This window comes from Choloepus didactylus, chromosome 23 (assembly GCF_015220235.1).
Source record: "Choloepus didactylus isolate mChoDid1 chromosome 23, mChoDid1.pri, whole genome shotgun sequence".
Classification (NCBI taxonomy): Eukaryota; Metazoa; Chordata; class Mammalia; order Pilosa; family Megalonychidae; genus Choloepus; species Choloepus didactylus.
This window is the reverse complement of record NC_051329.1, coordinates 29,202,393-29,225,253: the sequence shown is the minus strand read 5'-3', so window position 1 is coordinate 29,225,253 and position 22,861 is coordinate 29,202,393. Positions and strand designations below refer to the sequence as shown.

At 36.9% G+C, this 22,861-nt stretch overlaps 1 protein-coding gene across 6 annotated transcripts in view; it reads left to right on the top strand.

The window, feature by feature from the left end:
* Positions 1-22,861, top strand: part of EIF4ENIF1 (eukaryotic translation initiation factor 4E nuclear import factor 1) — an 82,443-nt gene that overhangs the window by 8,472 nt on the left and 51,110 nt on the right. For all 6 annotated transcript variants that reach the window (XM_037817152.1, XM_037817149.1, XM_037817150.1 and 3 more), the window contains 2 exons: positions 7,485-7,558; positions 9,499-9,626. In XM_037817152.1, the coding sequence (XP_037673080.1) occupies positions 7,485-7,558; positions 9,499-9,626 (202 nt within the window). The remainder of the gene's footprint in view (positions 1-7,484; positions 7,559-9,498; positions 9,627-22,861) is intronic.

Below are 22,861 nucleotides of genomic sequence, written 5' to 3'. Positions count from 1 at the left end.
TTTATGATGTGGTAAGGATGATGGGGGGGAATACTAAAAAGATACTAAAAAGCAACAACTTTAGGTAAAAATGTTTATTTTCTAAATGTCATAGTTTGTATTTTTTGTAGGTACCCATTACCATTTTAAAAGTGAAACTGGGAAAAAAAAAAGTGAAACTGGAAAAGCCTATTAAAGAAGTAATGCCATCATCCTAAAAATAGTTTTTATGTTTTAAATTTCTTTCTAGGTTTTATCTGCCTGCTAACTTACTGTTTTACATTGCTTTTATCAGTTGTATAACACATTAAAAGCCAAGATTTGTTGTTACTGTTTGGTCAGATCAACCGAAAAAACATGAATAGAAAAAAAAAAAAAAAAACAGGTTTTCCTGTTTTTTCAATTTCCATTTTCTCAGTTTCAAATAATTCTTTCAAAAGAAGAAAGTTTTTGCATCAAATCAGCTACCCTTACATGCTTGGGTGAGTCCAGGTGCTGAAGTTCTGTTTATCAACTCTGATATGATCTGGTTTAAACAGTTGCAAGAACTATTCTAAACGGTCCCCCTTTAAGCAGCAAACTCACGAATGGGTGCCTGTGTAATATATCCTGTATATTCCCTGTGTTGCCCTGGGTACCAAATATGGATGCTGTTACCCCATGGTGATCCATTAAAGGTTTCCTACTCTTTTAAAAAGTTACATGACTCTGTAGAATTAAATATCAGGTCAGTTGAGCAACTAATTGTGAGCCTGATGGGCCAGTCTCTATTCTAGTAGGTATGTGGAGGTTGGAGACTGGGGGAGGAGGTCATAGACAGACCCAACCTAATGCTGTTGAGACATTCACCTTTGGAGAGAGCCACATACACACAGGTAGGTTACTGGGACACTTCTAGAGTGCTTTGGCTGTGATAATGAAGATAAAACTTTGAATTTTTATAAAAATTCTACCTTAATTAAAAAAAAACTGAGCTTTTTACTATTTATGAATTGAAATCAGCTCACAAAGGTAAAGAATTATTTCCCCTTTTATCCCCTTCTATCAGTGACTTGTGTGAAATCCTTCTGTGATGTCAGAATGCATAGTTGCTTCTGCATGGAATTTCTGCAGAAGGAAACTGGATGAGACTTCTAATCACTTGTCTTCAGCTTCTATTCAAATTCTTTGCTTTCTGCTTTAGTACTGATCACTAAGAAAGTGTGTGTCCATATTAGTAACTCCCAAATAGATGTTTTTGGGAGGCTTGATGAACTTTTTTAAGGGAAGGTCACTGCAACTTAGAAAATGCATTTATATTTCCTTGGGTGTGTGTCTCTTGAGCAATTAGCAGCTTGTTCTTGCCTGGTCAGGTTTTAGTAACCTGTGTAAGGAGTGATGTCTCATGTTTTAACTCTTCTAATGACTAGATAATAATTTCAGTAAATTTGTTCTTATCACAAAAAGTTTCTTTGGGTTCTTAGGACTCTGCAAAAGGGTAATCTCACATTCCCACCTAAAATATTCATAGAGAGGAGACACTCGGGGTTAAGAGTGGGCACTTTCCAAGTATTTTGACTTGCCAAACTGAGGTTTCTTTGAAAATATCCCAAAGGGATTCCAGGAATAATTGGTATTAAGGACTCTTGTTGAGTGGCAAGTTTAAGAACACATCTCTTGAGAGATTGGAAGACCTGTCGGGGTAGGGACAAGAGCCATTTGCTTATGATGGGTACTGAGCCTGCACACAAGAAGGGTTCTGTGGACAGTTTTAGAAGACCTTTGTATACGTGCCCAAGAGGACTTAGCTTGTGGTTTCTCTCCTCACGTACCCAAGAGGACTTAGCTTGTGGTTTCTCTCCTTGCCACTTGAGTGGAGGCTACTCTTGGGCTAGGACACCATCTTATACATCTTAGGACATTGTCAGTGAAGGGTACAGCAAATTTAGCCCTCTGAACCCAATGAGGAAGCATGCTCTCATTTTTCCCTTAGCATCCAGGTGGACTTTGGGCCATATTTTGAGAAACGTGCTTGATCTAAAATATTCTTAACCTCTTGGGGTCCATTGGAGATCTTTTGAAGGTATGAATTCCCACTACAGAAATTGCGCACATGCATAATTTTGCATACAGTTTCGGGAGGGGTCTGGTACTCCTTGAGACCATGGAACTGGTCATGGTTAAGAAGCCCTACTCTCTAGAATAGTAAGTACAGTTGTACATAGATGCTTCAAGTTATTCCTGGCAACTTTTTTAATTCATGGGTTTTTTTTTTTCTTTACCCAATTCTCAGCCTAATAATGAAGAAAATGCCCCTTCATCCTCTACAGACAGGTGAGCTGAGCTGTGTTTCAGCCACTGCACATGGTCAGAGGTGCACCTTGGCTTAAGTAGAGCCATTGGTGCAGTTAATGCCAGCATGCAAGTGGCTCACTGCTCTCCTGCCTGCTCTTACAGGCCTGTCAAGTTTGTACAGCTGTCACTTGAGAATTTATTCACACCAACAACATACCAAGCATAAAGAAACAAACTAGAATAATATGGGCAAAAATACTAAAACATTTTTACCTGGAAAACAGTTAGGCAGTTCCTCAAAAAGATAAACATAGCATTACCATGTAACCCAGCAATCCCACTCCTAGGCATATACCCAAAAGAATTGAAAACAGGGACTCAGATTCATGTACAGCAATGCCCATAGCAACATTATTCAGACTAGCCCAAGTGACCATTGACAGATGAATGGCTAAACAAAAATGTGGTCTATCCATATATACATTGCAATATTAGTGTTTGCCAGGGGTTGTGGGTAGAGGGAAATGGGGAGTTATTGCTTACTGGGTATAGAGCTTCTTTTTGAAGTGTTGAAAAGGTTTTGATAATGGATGGTAGTGATGGTAGCACAATATCAAAAATGTAATTAATTGAACTATACTGAATTGTACACTTAAATGGTCAAAATGGCAAATTTTATTATGTATTTACCACAATTTAAAAAAATCTTTTTATAAACCCGAGGGACTTTTTGTACCTGAGTATATATTACAGCAGTAAGTCTATAAGAGGAGCATTTACACTGAGCAAAACAATAACCACTAGTTATTTCAGTTCCTTTTTTTCAATTTAATAACTTTTTCTGAGATTTAATTCACATGCATAAATTCAACCATTTGAATTTTATTTTTTTGTTTTTCTTTTTGTTTTTTAAACTTATTCAGACTTGTGCAACTGTCACCAGTTTTAATTCCAGAACATTTTCTTTACCCCAAAAGAAACCCCGTACCTATTGGCAGCCACTACTTTGTCTCTATGAATTTGCCTATCCAGGGCATTTCATATAAATGCAACCATATCATCTAAGGTGCTTTGTGACTGTATCTTTCACTCATAATGTTTACTAGGTTCATCTATGTTGTAGAATGTATTAGTACTTCATTCCTGTTTACAATTGAAAAATCCATTGTATGGATGTGCCACATTTTGTTTACCTTTCATCAGTTGATGGATATTTCAGTAGTTTCCACTTTTCGTCTATTGGAATAATACCGGCTAAGTATTGTGAATAATACTTGGGAGCGTGGAGAAAACAGTCATGTAAGTAATTTTCTGTAGAGCTTAATTCTCTCATGGAACCTGATAGGAGGCCATAATAGAATACCATCATTCTTAGGAAGTAGGCACTGAAGTACTGAGGGTTCAAGGACTACAATTTATGCAATTTACTCTCAGATGTTCGGGGAAATGTTAAATATATAGAGTGCAAATCATAAAGCAGATGGGAGAAAATGTTAACAACAGATGAGTTCAGGTGAATAAAATGTTATACAGGTGTTTTTCTGCTCTGTATTTTTGCATGATTAAATTCACTATTTTAACCATTTTAAAGTGTACAATTCAGTGGCTTTGAATACATTTACAGTGTTGTGCAGCCATGAACACTGTCTCATTCTAGAACATTTTCATCATCCCAAAGCAGACCTCTTACCTCTTACCTTCTAAGCAGTCATTCCCCATTCCCCCCTCCCCACAGCTCCTGGCAACCACTAATCTCTTTTTTGTCTATGGATTTGCCTATTTGAGTTATATCATATAAATGAAATTATACATTATATGGCCTTTTGTGTCTGGCTTCATTCACTTAATGTTTTCAAGGTTCATGTTGTAGCATATATCAGTACTTTATTCATTTTTATGACTGAATAATATTCCATTGTATGGATATACGACATTTTTATCCATTGGTCAGTTGATGGACATTTAGGTTATTTTCACTTTTTGGCTATTGTGAATGGTGCTGCTATGGACATTGGTGTAATATTTCTAATCAAGTGCTTGCTTTCATGTACAAGTTTTTTATTGAACACCTATTTTCAGTTCTTTTGGGTATATACCTGAAAGTAGACTTGCTGGTTCTATGGTAATTCTATGTTTAACTTTCTGAGAAACTGCTAAACTTTTCCACAATACCTCACCAGCAATTTTTGAGGATTCCAGTTATTCTATACCCTCATCAACACTTAAGTCTCCTTTTTAAAACTTATTATTTTTATAGTCATTTTAGTGGATGTGAAGTATCTCACTGTGATTTTGATTTGCATTTCCTAATAGCTAATGATATTTAGCATTTTTTTATGGGCTCACTATCCATTTGTTTATCTTCTATGAAGAAATAGCTATTCAAGTCCCTTGCCCATTTTTAAATTGGGTTTTTGTCTTATTGTTGCTGAGTCGTAAGAGTTCTTCATATATTCTGGATACTAGATCTTTATCAGAGATACGATTTCTAAATATATGGGTTGTCTTTATACTTTCTTAATGGTGTCCTTTGAGGCACAAAAGGTTTTAATTTTGTTGCTTATGATTTTGGTGTCATATTTAAGAAACTATTTCTTCCACAAAGAAAGAATAGGAAAAAATAAAGGATTAAAAAAATAAAAAGGAGAAACGACGACGAGAATCCCATATGCCTTCTTTATATCCCCCTCTTATTGACATTTAGCTTTGGTGTAGTGCCTTTGTTACAGTTAACAGAAGCATGCTACAATGTTATCATTAACTATAGACCCTAGTTTGCACTGATTGTATTTTTTCCATATTCAGTCCCATTTTCAACACCGTGCAATGGTGACATTCACTTGTTCTCCCTCATGTAAAAACTTTCTTATATTTGTGCATTTAATCAACATCATTGTCCACTCTAGGTTTTGCTAAGTTATACGGTCCCAGTTTTTATCCTCTGTCTTTCCTTCTGGTGTCATACATGCTCCTAGCCTTCCTCTTCCAACCATATTCTCACTCAGCTTTGTTCATTATACTTACAATATTGTGCTATCATCAGATAGTATTGTGCTATCCATTTCTGGATCTTTACAATCAATTCTGTTGAACATTGTGTATTCCTTCAGCATCAAATACCTAATCTCTACCCTCTTTCTATCTCCTGATAACCTCTATTCTTAACTTGAACTCTGAGTTTGCTCATTATAGTTAGTTCATATTAGTGAGACCATACAGTATTTGTCCTTTTGTTTTTGGCTAATTCCACTCAACATAATGTCCTGAAGGTTCATCCACATTGTTTTGCATGCATCATGACTTTATTCTGTCTTACAGCAGCGTAATATCGCATCATATTTATATACCAGTTTGTTTATCAACTCATTATTGATGGACATATAGAGGCACTGTCTCTAAGCCAACTCTATAGATAAACTCACTACCCTTTCCCTTATGTGGGACATGACTCCCAGGGGTGTAAGTTTCCCCAGCAATGTGGGAAATGACTCCCAGGGATGAGCCTGGCCCTGGGATCATGGGATAGAGAGTGCCCTCTTGACCAAAAGGGAGGAAAGAAATGAAACAAAATAAAGCTTCAGTGGTTAAGAGATTTCAAATAGAGTCGAGAGATCATTCTGGAGGTTATTCTTATGCATTATGTAGATATTCCTTTTTAGTTCTAGGGTATTGGAATAGCTAGAAGGAAATACCTGAAACTGTTGACCTGTAATTCATTAGACTTGATTCTTGATGATGAATGTAGAACTATATAGCTTTTCTCATGTGACCATGTGATTATGAAAACCTTGTGACTAACATTCCCTTTATCCAGTGTTTGGGTAGATGAGTGATAAAATAAAGATAAAAAAATAATAATAAAGAAACTGTTGCCAAATCCAAGTCTTGAAAATTTAACCCTGTATTTGCTACTGAGAGTTTTGTGATTTTAGTTCTTATATCGCTCCTTGATCCATTAAGTTATTTTTTGGGTGTGATGTACATTGTATGTGGCTTTTGAGTTGTCCCAGCACGATATGTTGAAGAGGATTATTCTTTCCCCACTGATTGGTCTTGGCACCCTTGTCCAAAACCAGTTGACCATGGATATTATATGGGCTTTTATCTGGACCCTCAATTCTATCCCATTTATCTATATGTCTGTCATTATGCCCCTAGTGTAGCTTTGTGGTAGGTTTTGAAATAGGGACTTGTGCTCCAACCTTGTTTTCTTTCAAGATTATTTTGGTTGTTCAGGGTCCCTCGCAGCTCTACATGAATTTTAGGATAGGTTTTTCCATTTGAATCTGTAGATTGCTTTGGATACTACTGCCATCTTAATAATATTAAGTCTTCCAATCTATGAATACAGATATCTTTCCATTTAATTAATTTTTCTTTAATTTCTTTCAACAGTGTTCTATAGTTTTTCAGTGTACAAGTCTTTTATACCCTTGGTTAAATTTATTCCTAAGTACTACTTTTTATGCTATTATGAATTTAATTGTTTTCTTAGTTTCCTTTTCAGAACAGTCATTGCTAGTATATAGAAACACAACTGATTTTTGTGTGTTGACCTTGTATCCTGTAATTTTGCTAGATTTGTTTATTAGCTCTAATGGTTTTTGTAGATTTTTTAGGATTTTCTGCTTATAAGATCATGTCATCTGCAAATAGAGGTAGTTTTATATCTACCTTTCCAATTTGGATGCCTTTTGTTTCTATTTCTTGTCTAATTGCTCTACTTAGAACTTCCAGTACAGTGTTCAATAGAAATGGAGAAAGTGGGCATCCTTGAATTGTTCCTGATCATAGGGAGAAAACTGTCAGGTTTTTACCATTAAGTATGATGTTTGCTATTTTTATTCTTGCAACTTTACATTAAAAAAAAAATGTCACCTTGTAAATTGACATCTTTAATGGTTCTTAAGAGTGATAAGATTAGCTGGAGGTTTTATGTAAGCTTCCATACCCTAATGAGCATTCAGTGTTGCTGAACATAATCTTATTGAATAGTGATTTATGAGACAATGTGTTTTAGCAAGAAACTGATCACTATTAAGTTAATTGAGAATGCTGTTTAACCTTGTAAGAGCCTTGATCTGACTCTAGTTTTTCAAATGGAACAAGTTAAGGTATAAATAAATGAACTGTGTGAAACACACCCAGAATTGCTCAGCACAAAAATCAGTTGAAAGTGTGTGGCTTGAGAAATTTGACTTGAAAATCACCGTCTGATTTCTCTTTTACAGGAAGAGCTCTTGAATATAAAAGAACGCCCCCATTCCAAACAGAGGCCATCATGCCTCTCCGAAAAATATGACAGGTATGAATGGCTGTGTGTGTTTCTATTTGTTAACTTCATGGCAGACCAAACTTGGTAAATTAAGAATTGTATTGTTTTGGGTTTTTTGGGTAGTTATGGGTGGGGAGATATCAGCGTTCGTGACACTGGGCTCTGCACAGACATATAGGGAATAAGTTCTGAACATGACTAAATAGCACCTTGCTGCATTGTTTTCATCAGTTTCACAATGCTCTGAAGATTTGAGCTGCAAGGGACTCTCAAGACAACTGAATCAATTCCCTTTCAATTACTGGTGATGAAACCAAAACTAGAAAATGACTTGGTCAAAGTCACATAGCCAGAAAAATGAATTAAGGCTTGAACCCAAGAGCCCACACCAAGGTGTTTTTTTCTTTACCAGTGGTTTTTCCCACTGTGCTTTGAGGGTACTTCCATAAGAGCCTGCCCCAGGTCACCCCCTCCAAAAACAAAAACAAAACCAGAAACATTCAGCCGTTCAGGTGACCTTTTTTTTTAGTATCTTCCATATCATTTTAAGAGATGGAAAGAATTGGTTTGAGAAGACTATGGTTAAAAATGATCTGAAAATCACCATCAGAATGACTCTATGTTAGACTTCTTAGTCATCTCTTAAATGTCAAAGTAGATAGTTTATATTGGCCCACATTTTTAATGTATGAAGCATCTGTTATGCTTAATTTCTTGAATAGGACTTCTTAATTTGTATATAGACTATTCAGAAGGCTGGTTAAGCCTGGACATCTCACCGACCACTTTCCTCTGGTGAAGATATACTTGAATAATGACTATGTTAATTGCTTAGAATTTTTCATAAGTCTCAGGACAAGCTGGCTTTTTCTTTAAAGCTATAAAGACTTCTTAGGCTTCAAGTTGAATTTTTTTGTTAAGTTCTGTTTCTTCTCAGCATAAAATAAAGTTGTCAGGGCAGATATACTAGCTTTTATTTCAAAGTGGATAACACAGTGCCTCATAATAGTAGTTAAACTAAAAAAAAAAAAGGAGTTTTTTATTCTGCTCTTTCTCTTGTCTCAGAGAACTAAAATTTGTTGAGCTCATAAACTCCAAGTAATCCTCACAACCACCCTATGAGGTAGCTAATACCTTTAATGATAAGGAGTTTGAGGCTAAGAGATTTAATCATTTATTCAAGATATGTTCATTCAGTACCTGCTGTATGGCAAACGCTATGCCTGGTGCTATCAAAATACTCCCTGCCTTTGTGGAGGATACAATCAAATACTCATAAGAGTCTAACGTTACAACCCTCACAAGCTTTGAAGGACAAGTACAGAGTTTGGTGCTAGTGTGTGACAAGACTAGTCTGATTTGGGAAAGTCCTCTCTGCAGACATCTGAAGGATGTAGCTCAGTAGCTTGTCCAGGATGTCCCCGATGAAGAGTAGCAGGGCTAGAATTTGATTCCAGGTTGTTGGACCTCAAAGCTTCTCCTCTGCACACAATCTGCCATTGTCAGTGAGTGAATAACAGAATAGAATCCAAACCACAAATTATAGTCTTTTAAGAGCTATCCATCCTGTTTCCGAAAAACCAAAATTCTGGAGATGTACCACAACGTTATAGGATCTGTTTCTGGTGAGAAGATCTTCAGTAAACTGAATATTCAGTATTAATGGAATGTCTTCTTCTTGTAGGACAAGTGGGGTTACAGTGATCTATATGTACCCCAAGCTTTGTGGTCTGAACGTTTCATTCATGCACAGACCTCTGGTGTTCTAGTAAATATTGGTGTTATGTGAACAATAAAGGTATTATTGAATTAATAGGTGGTTTTTGTTTTCATATTAAGATGAAGGCAACCATCAAATATTATATTGGAAAGAGACTTCCATAACAGTTTTACCTGATGAGGTTTAGAATTAAGCTACATATGTGGTTCATGGGTGCAAGTGCTGACTGTTGGTGCCTTTTGATGTGTAGCGATGGCGTCTGGGACCCTGAGAAGTGGCATGCCTCTCTCTACCCAGCTTCAGAACGGAGCTCTCCAGTGGAAAGTCTAAAGAAAGAGTTGGATACAGACCGGCCTTCCCTGGTGCGCAGGATAGTAGGTGAGCACGTGAATCAGAAGTAGTATGGTGATTTGGGGGCATGCTGTCGGCTGCTAGCTTCATTCTTAATTGTAAGGATTTTATGCCTTGGGGGAAAAATGTAATTATTAGTTAACATAGTTATTACTTGGACTTTTCTGGGTGAGCAGGGAAGGGTCCTAGGTTTCCTGTATAGCAGTGGCAAACATATTGTCTGTATTAGGAAATGTGCTTTTGAATGAGAAATATCTGTGTCCTTCAGTGGCATGGACAGCTGAGTTCAGTGTGTTAGATAGCATAAAGCTGTGCTGGAAATCTGGTTATGCTTACTCAGATATGCAAGTAGTCCTCAGGTGTGTATCAGTTCTGGCAATTCTTAATTCATAATGTACCATGATATGCATGTAGGTTTAGATATGATTTGAGACTGGAGTACAGTTTCATGTTCAACATCTTTCTTTATCCCTTTAAGCTAAAAAAGATATGTAAGTGTGAAATGGAGACCTGGCAGTATAAAAACCAGTCAAGCAATTTGTTGCAAGAGCACCTCCGCCCCCTTTTTTTTTTTAAATGCAAAATTTTATTGATATATATTCATACAGCATAGAAACCATCTGAAGTATACAATCACTGGTTCACAGTATCATCACATAGTTGTACATGTAGCCCCGTGATTAAATTTAGAACATTTTCATTACTCCAGAAAAGAAATAAAAAGAAAAAAGAAAACTCGAATCCTCCGATACTCCTATTCTCCCATATTATTGACCCATAGAATTGATGTGGTACATTTGTTACTGTTGATGAAAGAGTATTAATATATTACTGTTAACTATAGTCCTTAGTCTGCAATAGGTACAGTTTTTTTCCCATATACCCCTCAATTATTAAGTCCTTAGAATAGTGATGTACATTTGTTCTACTTCATGAAAGAGCTTTTTTATATTGTATAGTTAATGTTTATATTATAAATATATTTATATTTTTTCTATTGTACAGTTAATCACAGACATTGTCCACAAAAATTCACTGTGTTATAAATTCCCATGTTTTAACCTCCAACTTTCCTTCTGGTGACATACATGACTCTAAATTTCCCCTTCCCACCACACTCACACAACATTCAGCCCTGTTAATTCTTCTCACAATAACTTGCTACCATCACCTCTATCCACTTCCAAACATTTAAGTTCACCCTAGTGAAACATTCTGCCCGTATTAAGCAACCACTCCCCATTCTTTAGCATTACTCTATATCTTGGTAACCTATACTCTATTATAATGTCTATGAAATATATTTATTTCATAGACATGAAATATATTCTGAATTTTATGTCAAGTTTACATATTATAATTAGTTCATATCAGTGAGATCATAAAATTCTTATACTTTTGTGTCTGACTTATTTCACTTAATATAATGTCGTCACTGTTCTTCCATGTTATCACATGCTTCAGGACTTCATTTCTTCTTACTGCTGAATGATATTCCATCATATGTATATACCACATTTTGTTTATCCATTCATCTGTTGAGGAACACTTGGGTTGTTTCCACTTCTTTGCGATTGAGAACAGTGCCTCTATGAACATCAGTGTCCAAATGTCTGTTCCCGACCCTGCTTTCAGATCTTCCAGGAATATCCCAAATAGTGGGATTGTCAGGTCACAGCCGCTGTACCATTTTACATTCCCACCAGCAATGAATAAATGTTCCTATTTCTCCATATCCTCTCCAACACTTGTAGTTTCCTGTTTGTTTAATAGCGGCCATCCTGGTAGGTGTGAGATGATATCTCATTGTGGTTTTGATTTGCATTTCCCTAATAGCTAGTGAAGTTGAGCATCTCTTCATGTGCCTCTTAGCTATCTGTATTTCCTCTTTGAAGAAATGTCTATTCATGTTCTTTGCCCATTTTTTAATGGGGTTGTTTTGTCTTTTAATTGGTAAGTTGTAGGATTTCTTTATATGTATTAGATATGAAACCCTTATCAATATGTATTTTCTGAATACTTTTTCCCCTATTAAATTGATTGCTTTTTCACCCTTTTGACAAAGTCCTTTGAAGCACTGAAGAATTTGATTTTGAGGAGTTCCCATTTATCTGTTTTTTCTTTCGTTGCTTGTGCTTTGGGTGTAAGGTCTAAGAAACTACCATGTTTCATTAAATCATGAAGATGCTTCTCTACATTTTGTTCTAGGAGTTTTATGGTACTGGTTCTTATATTGAGGTCTTTGATCCATTTTGAGTTAATTTTTGAATAGGGTGTGCAACAATCTTACTATCATTCTTTTAGTTATGGATATGCAGTTCTCCCAACACCATTTATTTTTTTTAATTTTTAATGCAGTTTTATTGAGATATTGTTCTGGTTTGCTAATGCTGCCCCTTTGCAAAACACCAGAAATGGATAGGCTTTTATAAAGGGGGTTTATTTGGTTACAAAGTTACCATCTTAAGGCCATAAAGTGTCCAGGGTAAAGCATCAACAGAGGGTGCCTTTACTGGAGAAAGGCCATTGGCATCCGGAAAACCTTTGTTAGCTGGGAAGGCATGTGGCTGGTGTCTGCTTGCTCCCAGGTTGTGTTTCAAAATGGCATTCTCCAAAGTGTTGCTCTTAAGGCATTTTGTCCTCTCTCAGCTGCAGCTGTTCTTCATAATGTCACAATCAGTTGCTCTTGGGGCATTTGTCCTCTCTTAGCTCTCTGGAGCAAAAGTCTGCTTTCAACAGCCATCTTCAAACTGTCTCTCATCTGCAGCAAGCATCTGGGCCTGTGTGGCTCTTTTGAAGTACTCCAGTGATCCAATTAAGACCCACCTTGAATGGGGGGGGGGCAGCACCTCCATGGAAATTATCCAATCAAAGGTCTCACCCACAGTTGATTGAGTCACATCTCCATGGAAACACTGAACCAGTAGGTTCCAATCTAATCAATACTAATACATCTGCCCCCACAAGATTGCATCAAAGCATATCGCTTTTTCTGGGGGACATAATATATACAAACTGGAACGGATACATTCACATAACCAGATAATCAGCCCAAGAGTATAATCAGTGGTTCACGATATCATCATATAGTTGTACATTCATCACCACAATCACCTTTAAAACATTTTCATTACTCCAAAAAAAATTAAAAATAAGAATAGAAATCAAAATTAAAAAGAACACCCAAAATGTCCCATACACCTTATGCCCCCTGTTATTTAATTTTTGTCTTTATTTGCTTACTCATCTGCCCATACACTGGATAAAGGGAGTACCGGTCACAAGGTTTTCTCAATTACACAGTCACACCATAAAAGCTACATAGTTATGCAATCATCTTCAAGGATCAAGGCTACTGGATTATAGTTCAACAGTTTCAGGTATTTCCTTCTAGCTATTCTAATACAATAAAAACTAAAAAGGGATATTTAAATAATATATAAGAGTCTCTAAAATGTCCTGTCAACTCTATTTGAGAGCTCTCAACCACTGAAACTTTATTTCATTTCTCTTCCCCCTTTTGGTCCAAGAAGGCTTTCTCAGTCCCATAATGCCAGGATCAGGCTCATCCCTGGGAGTCATATCCCATGTTGCCAGGGAGATTTACATTCTTGGGAGTCATGTCCCATGTAGTGGGGGGAGGGCAGTGAGTTTACCTGAGAGTTGGTTTAGAGAGACGCCACATCTGAGCAACAAAAGAGGTTCTCTGGGGGTAACTTAGGCCCAGCACCATTTATTGAAGAGACTGTTCTGTCCCAGTGGAGTGGACGTTGGAGCCTTATCAAAATCAATTGACCATAGATCTGAGGGTCTGTTCCTCAGCTCTCAATTCAGTTCCATCAATACATCTGTCTTTATGCCAGAACTGTGCTATTTTGACCACTGTGGCTTTATAATATGGTTTAAAGTCAGGACGTGGAATGCCACACACTTCATTCTTTTTCAAGATGTTTTTGGCTATTTGAGGCCTCTTATGCTTCCAAATAAAATTGATAATTAACATCTCCATTTCTTGAAAGTAGTCTGTTGGAATTCTGATTGGTGTTGCATTGACTCGATAGATCAGTTTGGGTAAAATTGACATCTTAATGACTTTTTTTTTTTCTGTTTCTTTTTTAAACAGTTTCATTCACACCCCATACAATCCATCCTAACTAAACAAGGAATGATTCCCAGTATAATCACCTAGTTATGCATTCACCACCACAATCTATATGAGGATAATTCCATTTATCCACAAAGAAAGAGGAAGACGGGGGGAAAATGAAAAGTAAAAAAATAAAAGAAGAAAAATAAAAATAAAATACAATGAAAAGGTCCGACAATAACATCACTGCCAAGAATCCCATACCACTCCCTTATAACCCCCTCTTATAGACATTTAGCTTTGGTATATTGCCTTTGTTACAATTAATGGGAGCATCTTACAATAACTATCTTACATTAACTATAGATCTAGTTTACATTGATTGTGTTTTTTCCTTATACCATCCAATTTTCTACACCTTGCAATATTGACATTCATTTGTTCTCCCTCTTTTACAAATATTCTTATATTTGTACATTTAATCACCATCATTGACCACTCTAGGTTTCACTACATTATACAATCCCAATCTTTATCTTCTATCTTTCCTTGTGGTGTCGTACATGTCCCTAGCCTTCCTCTTTCAACTGCACTCACACCCATCTTTTTTCAGAGTACTTACAATATTGTGCTTTCATCACATAGTATGCTGTCCATTTCTGGATCTATACAGTCAACCCTGTTGAACCTACTGTACTCTTTCAGCATCAAATGCCTGATCTCTACCTTCATTCTATTTGTTCTCAATTTTAACCTTCAAAGTGCACTCATCAATGTTAGTTCATGTTAGTGAGACCCTATAGTATTTGTCCTTTTGCTTTGGGCTAATTTCACTCAACATAATGTCTACTGTCTACTGTTTTGTCTTTTGGATTTTATATGTCATATTTTATTTTATTATTCTTTTCCTCTCTGTCTCTCTCCTTACCCTTACCAGTAGTCTTCATTTCTGTACTCTTCTCCAAACCTCTCTCCTATCTTTACTGTCCGTAGTGCTCCCTTTAGTATTTCTTGTAGAGCAGGTATCTTGTTCATAAACTCTCTCAGTGTCTGTCTGAAAATATTTTAAGCTCTCCCTCAGTTTTTTTTTTTTTAAATCTTCATTTTATTGAGATATATTCACATACCACGCATTCATACAAAACAAATCTTACTTTCGATTGTTCACAGTACCATTACATAGTTGTACATTCATCACCTAAATCAATCCCTGACACCTTCATTAGCACACACACAAAAATAACAAGAATAATAATTAGAGTGAAAAAGAGCAATTGAAGTAAAAAAGAACACTGGGTACCTTTGTCTGTTTGTTTCCTTCCCCTATTTTTCTACTCATCCATCCATAAACTAGACAAAGTGGAGTGTGGTCCTTATGGCTTTCCCAATCCCATTGTCACCCCTCATAAGCTACATTTTTATACAACTGTCTTCGAGATTCATGGGTTCTGGGTTGTAGTTTGATAGTTTCAGGTATCCACCACCAGCTACCCCAATTCTTCAGAACCTAAAAACAGTTGTCTAAAGTGTGCGTAAGAGTGCCCACCAGAGTGACCTCTCGGCTCCTTTTGGAATCTCTCTGCTACTGAAGCTTATTTCATTTCCTTTCACATCCCCCTTTTGGTCAAGAAGATGTTCTCCGTCCCACGATGCCAGGTCCACATTCCTCCCCGGGAGTCATATTCCACGTTGCCAGGGAGATTCACACCCTTGGGTGTCTGATCCCACATAGGGAGGAGGGCAGTGATTTCACCTTTCAAGTTGGCTTAGCCAGAGAGAGAGGGCCACATCTGAGCAACAAAGAGGCACTCGGGAGGAGGCTCTTAGGCACAATTATAGGGAGGCCTAGCCTCTCCTTTGCAGCAACCGTCTTCCCAAGGGTAAACCTATGGTAGAGGGCTCAACCCATTAAACCACCAGTCCCCTATGTCTGTGGTCATGTTAGCAACCATCGAGGTGGGGTAGGCCAATACCCCTTCATTCTCCACAGGCTCCTCAAGGGGGCACTACATCTTTTTTTCCTTGTTTTTGTTTTTTTTTTTTTAACTTCCCTTCTTTTTTAAATCAACTGTATGAAAAAAAAGTTAAAAAGAAAACAAACATACAATAAAAGAACATTTCAAAGAGACCATAACAAGGGAGTAAGAAAAAGACAACTAACCTAAGATAACTGCTTAACTTCCAACATGTTCCTACTTTACCCCAAGAAAGTTACCTAATATAGCAACATTTCTGTGAACTTGTTCCTACTATATCCATCAGAAATTAACAGACCATAGTCATTCCTGGGCATCCCCAGAACGTTAAATAGCTTATCTGTTCTTCTTGGATTATTGTTCCCCCTTCCTTAATTGCTCTCTATTGCTAGTTCCCCTACATTCTACATTATAAACCATTTGTTTTACATTTTTCAAAGTTCACATTAGTGGTAGCATGTAATATTTCTCTTTTTGTGCCTGGCTTATTTCGCTCAGCATTATGTCTTCAAGGTTCATCCATGTTGTCATATGTTTCACAAGATCGTTCCTTCTTACTGCCGCGTAGTATTCCATCGTGTGTATATACCACATTTTGTTTATCCACTCATCTGTTGAAGGACATTTGGGTTGTTTCCATCTCTTGGCAATTGTGAATAATGCTGCTATGAACATTGGCGTGCAGATATCTGTTCGTGTCACTGCTTTCCGATCTTCCGGGTATATACCGAGAAGTGCAATCGCTGGATCGAATGGTAACTCTATATCTAGTTTTCTAAGGAACTGCCAGACTGACTTCCAGAGTGGCTGAACCATTATACAGTCCCACCAACAATGAATAAGAGTTCCAATTTCTCCACATCCCCTCCAGCATTTGTAGTTTCCTGTTTGTTTAATGGCAGCCATTCTAACCGGTGTTAGATGGTATCTCATTGTGGTCTTAATTTGCATCTCTCTAATAGCTAGTGAAGCTGAACATTTTTTCATGTGTTTCTTGGCCATTTGTATTTCCTCTTCAGAGAACTGTCTTTTCATATCTTTTGCCCATTTTATAATTGGGCCGACAGTACTATTGTCATTGAGTTGTAGGATTTCTTTATATATGCAAGATATCAGTCTTTTGTCAGATACATGGTTTCCAAAAATTTTTTCCCATTGAGTTGGCTGCCTCTTTACCTTTTTGAGAAATTCCTTTGAGGTGCAGAAACTTCTAAGCTTGAGGAGTTCCCATTTATCTATTTTCTCTTTTGTTGCTTGTGCTTTGGGTGTAAAGTCTAGGAAGTGGCCGCCTAATACAAGGTCTTGAAGATGTTTTCCTACATTATCTTCTAGGAGTTTTATGGTACTTTCTTTTATATTGAGATCTTTGGTCCATTTTGAGTTAATTTTTGTGTAGGGGGTGAGGTAGGGGTCCTCTTTCATTCTTTTGGATATGGATATCCAACTCTCCCAGCCCCATTTGTTGAAAAGACCATTATGACTCAGTTCAGTGACTTTGGGGGCCTTATCAAAGATCAGTTGGCCATAGATCTGAGGGTCTATCTCCGAATTCTCAATTCGATTCCATTGATCTATATGTCTATCTTTGTGCCAGTACCATGCTGTTTTGGCAACTGTGGCTTTATAATAAGCTTCAAGGTCAGGGAGTGTAAGTCCTCCCACTTCGTTTTTCTATTTTAGAGTGTCTTTGGCAATTCGAGGCATCTTCCCTTTCCAAATAAACTTGATAACTAGCTTTTCCAAGTCTGCAAAGTAGGTTGTTGGAATTTTGATTGGGATTGCATTGAATCTGTAGATGAGTTTGGGTAGAATTGACATCTTAATGACATTTAGCCTTCCTATCCATGAACATGGAATATTTTTCCATCTTTTAAGGTCCCCTTCTATTTCTTTTAGTAGAGTTATGTAGTTTTCTTTTTTTTTTTTTTTTTTAATTCAGTTTTATTGAAATATATTCACAAACCATACAGTCATCCATGGCATACAATCAACTGTTCACAGTATGATCATATAGTTATGCGTTCATCACCACAATCTACCTCCGAACATTTTCCCTACATCAGAAAGAATCAGAACAAGAATAAAAAATAAAAGTGAAAAGAGAACACCCAAACCATCCCCCCATCCCACCCCATTTGTCATTTAGCCCCTACTCCCATTTTTCTACTGATTTTTTTTCAATTTTTTAACTTTGTTTATCAAAAAATTAAAAACAAACAGGCAAACAACAACCAAAAAAACCCCACAACATTTCAAACAAAGCAATGGATTAAGGAAAACAAATAACCTAAAATAACTACTTTGCTTCCAATATGTTCCTACCATACCCCAAGAAAATTAATAAACCATGTCCAAACAGACGAGTAAGAAAAACAAATAATCTAAAATAACTACATTGCTTCCAACATGTTCCTTCCATACCCCAAGAAAATTAACAACCCCTAAGAAAACAAAGGAATAAGAGAAAAAAAAAACCTAAAATAACTCTATTGCTTCCAACATGATCTTACTATATCCAAGAAAGTTTACAAACCATAATCATAATCATAATCTGTTCTTATTAGATTATCATTCCCCGTCCACTAATTGGTATCTCTAGGTCCCCTACATTCTACAGTGTAAAACATTGTACATTTTTCACAGAATTCACATTAGTGGTAACATACAATATCTCTCTTTTTGTGCCTGGCTTATTTTGCTCAGCATTATGTCTTTTTTTTTTTTTTTTTTTTTTTTAATCTTCATTTTATTGAGATATATTCATATACCACGCAGTCATACAAAACAAATCGTACTTTCGATTGTTCACAGTACCATTACATAGTTGTACATTCATCACCCAAATCAATCCCTGACACCTTCATTAGGACACACACAAGAATAACAAGAATAATAATTAGAGTGAAAAAGAGCAATTGAAGTAAAAAAGAATACTGGGTACATTTGTCTGTTTCTTTCCTTCCCCTATTTTTCTACTCATCCATCCATAAACTAGACAAAGTGGAGTGTGGTCCTTATGGCTTTCCCAATCCCATTGTCACCCCTCATAAGCTACATTTTTATACAACTGTCTTCGAGATTCATGGGTTCTGGGTTGTAGTTTGATAGTTTCAGGTATCCACCACCAGGTACCCCAATTCTTTAGAACCTAAAAAGGGTTGTCTAAAGTGTGCGTAAGAGTGCCCACCAGGGTGACCTCTCGGCTCCTTTTGGATTCTCTCTGCCACTGAAGCTTACTTCATTTCCTTTCACATCCCCCTTTTGGTCAAGAAGATGTTCTCCGTCCCACAATGCCGGGTCTACATTCCTCCCCGGGAGTCATATTCCACGTTCCCAGGGAGATTCACTCCCCTGGGTGTCTGATCCCACGTAGAGGGGAGGGCAGTGATTTCACCTTTCAAGTTGGCTTAGCCAGAGAGAGAGGGCCACATCTGAGCAACAAAGAGGCATTCGGGAGGAGGCTCTTAGGCACAACCATAGGGAGGCCTAGCCTCTCCTTTGCACCAACCATCTTCCCAAGGGTAAAACCTATGGTAGAGGGCTCAACCCATCAAACCAGCAGTCCCCTATGTCTGTGGTCATGTTAGCAACCATGGAGGTGGGGTAGGTGAATACCCCTGCATTCTCCACAGGCTCCTCAAGGGGGCACTACATCTTTTTTTTTTTTTTTAACTTTCCCTTCTTTTTTAAATCAACTGTATGAAAAAAAAGTTAAAAAGAAAACAAACATACAATAAAAGAACATTTCAAAGAGACCATAACAAGGGAGTAAGAAAAAGACAACTAACCTAAGATAACTGCTTAACTTCCAACATGTTCCTACTTTACCCCAAGAAAGTTACCTAATATAGCAACATTTCTGTGAACTTGCTCCTACTATATCCATCAGAAATTAACAGACCATAGTCATTCCTGGGCATCCCCAGAACGTTAAATAGCTTATCTGTTCTTCTTGGATTATTGTTCCCCCTTCCTTAATTGCTCTCTATTGCTAGTTCCCCTACATTCTACATTATAAGTCATTTGTTTTACATTTCTCAAAGTTCACATTAGTGGTAGCATATAATATTTCTCTTTTTGTGCCTGGCTTATTTCGCTTAGCATTATGTCTTCAAGGTTCATCCATGTTGTCATATGTTTCACGAGATCGTTCCTTCTTACTGCTGCGTAGTATTCCATCTTGTGTATATACCACATTTTATTTATCCACTCATCTGTTGAAGGACATTTGGGTTGTTTCCATCTTTTGGCAATTGTGAATAATGCTGCTATGAACATTGGCGTGCAGATATCTGTTCGTGTCACTGCTTTCCGATCTTCCGGGTATATACCGAGAAGTGCAATCGCTGGATCGAATGGTAACTCTATATCTAGTTTTCTAAGGAACTGCCAGACTGACTTCCAGAGTGGCTGAACCATTATACAGTCCCACCAACAGTGAATAAGAGTCCCAATTTCTCCACATCCCCTCCAGCATTTGTAGTTTCCTGTTTGTTTAATGGCAGCCATTCTAACCGGTGTTAGATGGTATCTCATTGTGGTCTTAATTTGCATCTCTCTAATAGCTAGTGAAGCTGAACATTTTTTCATGTGTTTCTTGGCCATTTGTATTTCCTCCTCAGAGAACTGTCTTTTCATATCTTTGGACCATTTTATAATTGGGCTGACTGTACTATTGTCATTGAGTTGTAGGATTTCTTTATATATGCAAGATATCAGTCTTTTGTCAGATACATGGTTTCTATTTTAGAGTGTCTTTGGCAATTCGAGGCATCTTCCCTTTCCAAATAAACTTGATAACTAGCTTTTCCAAGTCTGCAAAGTAGGTTGTTGGAATTTTGATTGGGATTGCATTGAATCTGTAGATGAGTTTGGGTAGAATTGACATCTTAATGACATTTAGCCTTCCTATCCATGAACATGGAATATTTTTCCATCTTTTAAGGTCCCCTTCTATTTCTTTTAGTAAAGTTATGTAGTTTTCTTTGTATAGGTCTTTTACATCTTTGGTTAAGTTTATTCCTAGGTACTTGATTTTTTTAGTTGCTATTGAAAATGGTATCTTTTTCCTGAGTGTCTCTTCAGTTTGTTCATTTCTAGCATATAGAAACATTACGGACTTATGTGCATTAACCTTGTATCCCGCTACTTTGCTAAATTTGTTTATTAGCTCTAGTAGCCGTATCGTCGATTTCTCAGGGTTTTCTAGATATAAGATCATATCATCTGCAAATAATGAGAGTTTTACTTCTTCTTTTCCAATTTGGATGCCTTTTATTTCTTTGTCTTGCCGGATTGCCCTGGCTAGCACTTCCAGCACAATGTTGAATAACAGTGGTGACTGCGGGCATCCTTGTCTTGTTCCTGATCTTAGAGGGAAGGCTTTCAGTCTCTCACCATTGAGTACTATGCTGGCTGTGGGTTTTTCATATATGCTCTTTATCATGTTGAGGAAGTTTCCTTCAATTCCTACCTTTTGAAGTGTTTTTATCAAAAACGGATGTTGGATTTTGTCCAATGCTTTTTCAGCATCTATTGAGATGATCAATTGATTTTTCCCTTTTGACTTGTTAATGTGTTGTAATACATTGATTGATTTTCTTATGTTGAACCATCCTTGCATGCCTGGAATAAACCCCACTTGGTCATGGTGTATGATTTTTTTAATGTGTCTTTGGAGTCGATTTGCAAGTATTTTGTTGAGGATTTTTGCATCTATATTCATTAGGGAGATTGGCCGGTAGTTTTCCTTTTTTGTAACATCTTTGCCTGGTTTTGGTATTAGATTGATGTTAGCTTCATAAAATGAGTTAGGTAGTGTTCCATTTTCTTCAATGTTTTGAAAGAGTTTGAGTAAGATTGGTGTCAGTTCTTTGTGGAAAGTTTGGTAGAATTCCCCTGTGAAGCCATCTGGCCCTGGGCATTTATTTGTGGGAAGATTTTTGATGACTGATTGGATCTCTTTGCTTGTGATGGGTTGGTTGAGGTCTTCTATTTCTTCTCTGGTCAGTCTAGGTTGTTCATATGTTTCCAGGAAATTGTCCGTTTCCTCTACATTATCCAGTTTGTTGCCATACAGTTGTTCATAGTATCCTCTTATAATTTTTTTAATTTCTTCAGGATCTGCAGTTATGTCACCTTTTTCATTCATTATTTTGTTTATATGGGTCTTCTCTCTTTTTGATTTTGTCAGTCTAGCTAGGGGCTTGTCAATCTTGTTGATCTTCTCAAAGAACCAACTTTTGGTGATATTTATCCTCTCTATTGTTTTTTTGTTCTCTATGTCATTTATTTCTGCTTTAATCCTTGTTATTTCTTTTCTTGTACTTGGTTTAGGATTGGTTTGCTGTTCATTTTCTAGCTTCTTCAGTTGATCCATTAGTTCTTTGATTTTGGCTCTTTCTTCCTTTTTAATATATGCGTTTAGTGCTATAAATTTCCCCTTAGCACTGCTTTTGCTGCATCCCATAGGTTTTGGTATGTTGTGTTCTCATTTTCATTCGTCTCTATATATTTAGCAATTTCTCTTGCTATTTCTTCTTTAACCCACTGATTGTTTAGGAGTGTGTTGTTTAACCTCCAGGTATTTGTGAATTTTCTAAGTCTCTGATGGTTATTGACTTCTAATTGTATTCCATTGTGGTCAGAGAATGTGCTTTGAATAATTTCAATCTTTTTAAATTTATTGAGGCTTGTTTTATGTCCCAGCATATGATCTATTCTGGAGAAAGTTCCATGAGCACTAGAAAAGTATGTGTATCCTGGTGATTTGGGATGTAATGTCCTGTATATGTCTGTTAAATCTAATTCATTTATCAGATTGTTTAGGTTTTTAATTTCCTTATTGGTCTTCTGTCTGGTTGATCTATCTATAGGAGAGAGTGATGTGTTGAAGTCTCCCACAATTATTGTGGAAACATCAATTGCTTCCTTTAGTTTTGCCAGTGTTTCTCTCATGTATTTTGTGGCACCTTGATTGGGTGCATAGACATTTACGATTGTTATTTCTTCTTGCTGAATTGCCCCTTTTATTAGTACGTAGTGGCCTTCTTTGTCTCTCAAAACATCCCTGCATTTGAAGTCTATTTTATCTGAGATTAATATTGCTACACCTGCTTTCTTTTGGCTGTAGCTTGCATGAAATATTTTTTTCCATCCTTTCACTTTCAGTTTCTTTGTGTCCCTGTGTCTAAGATGAG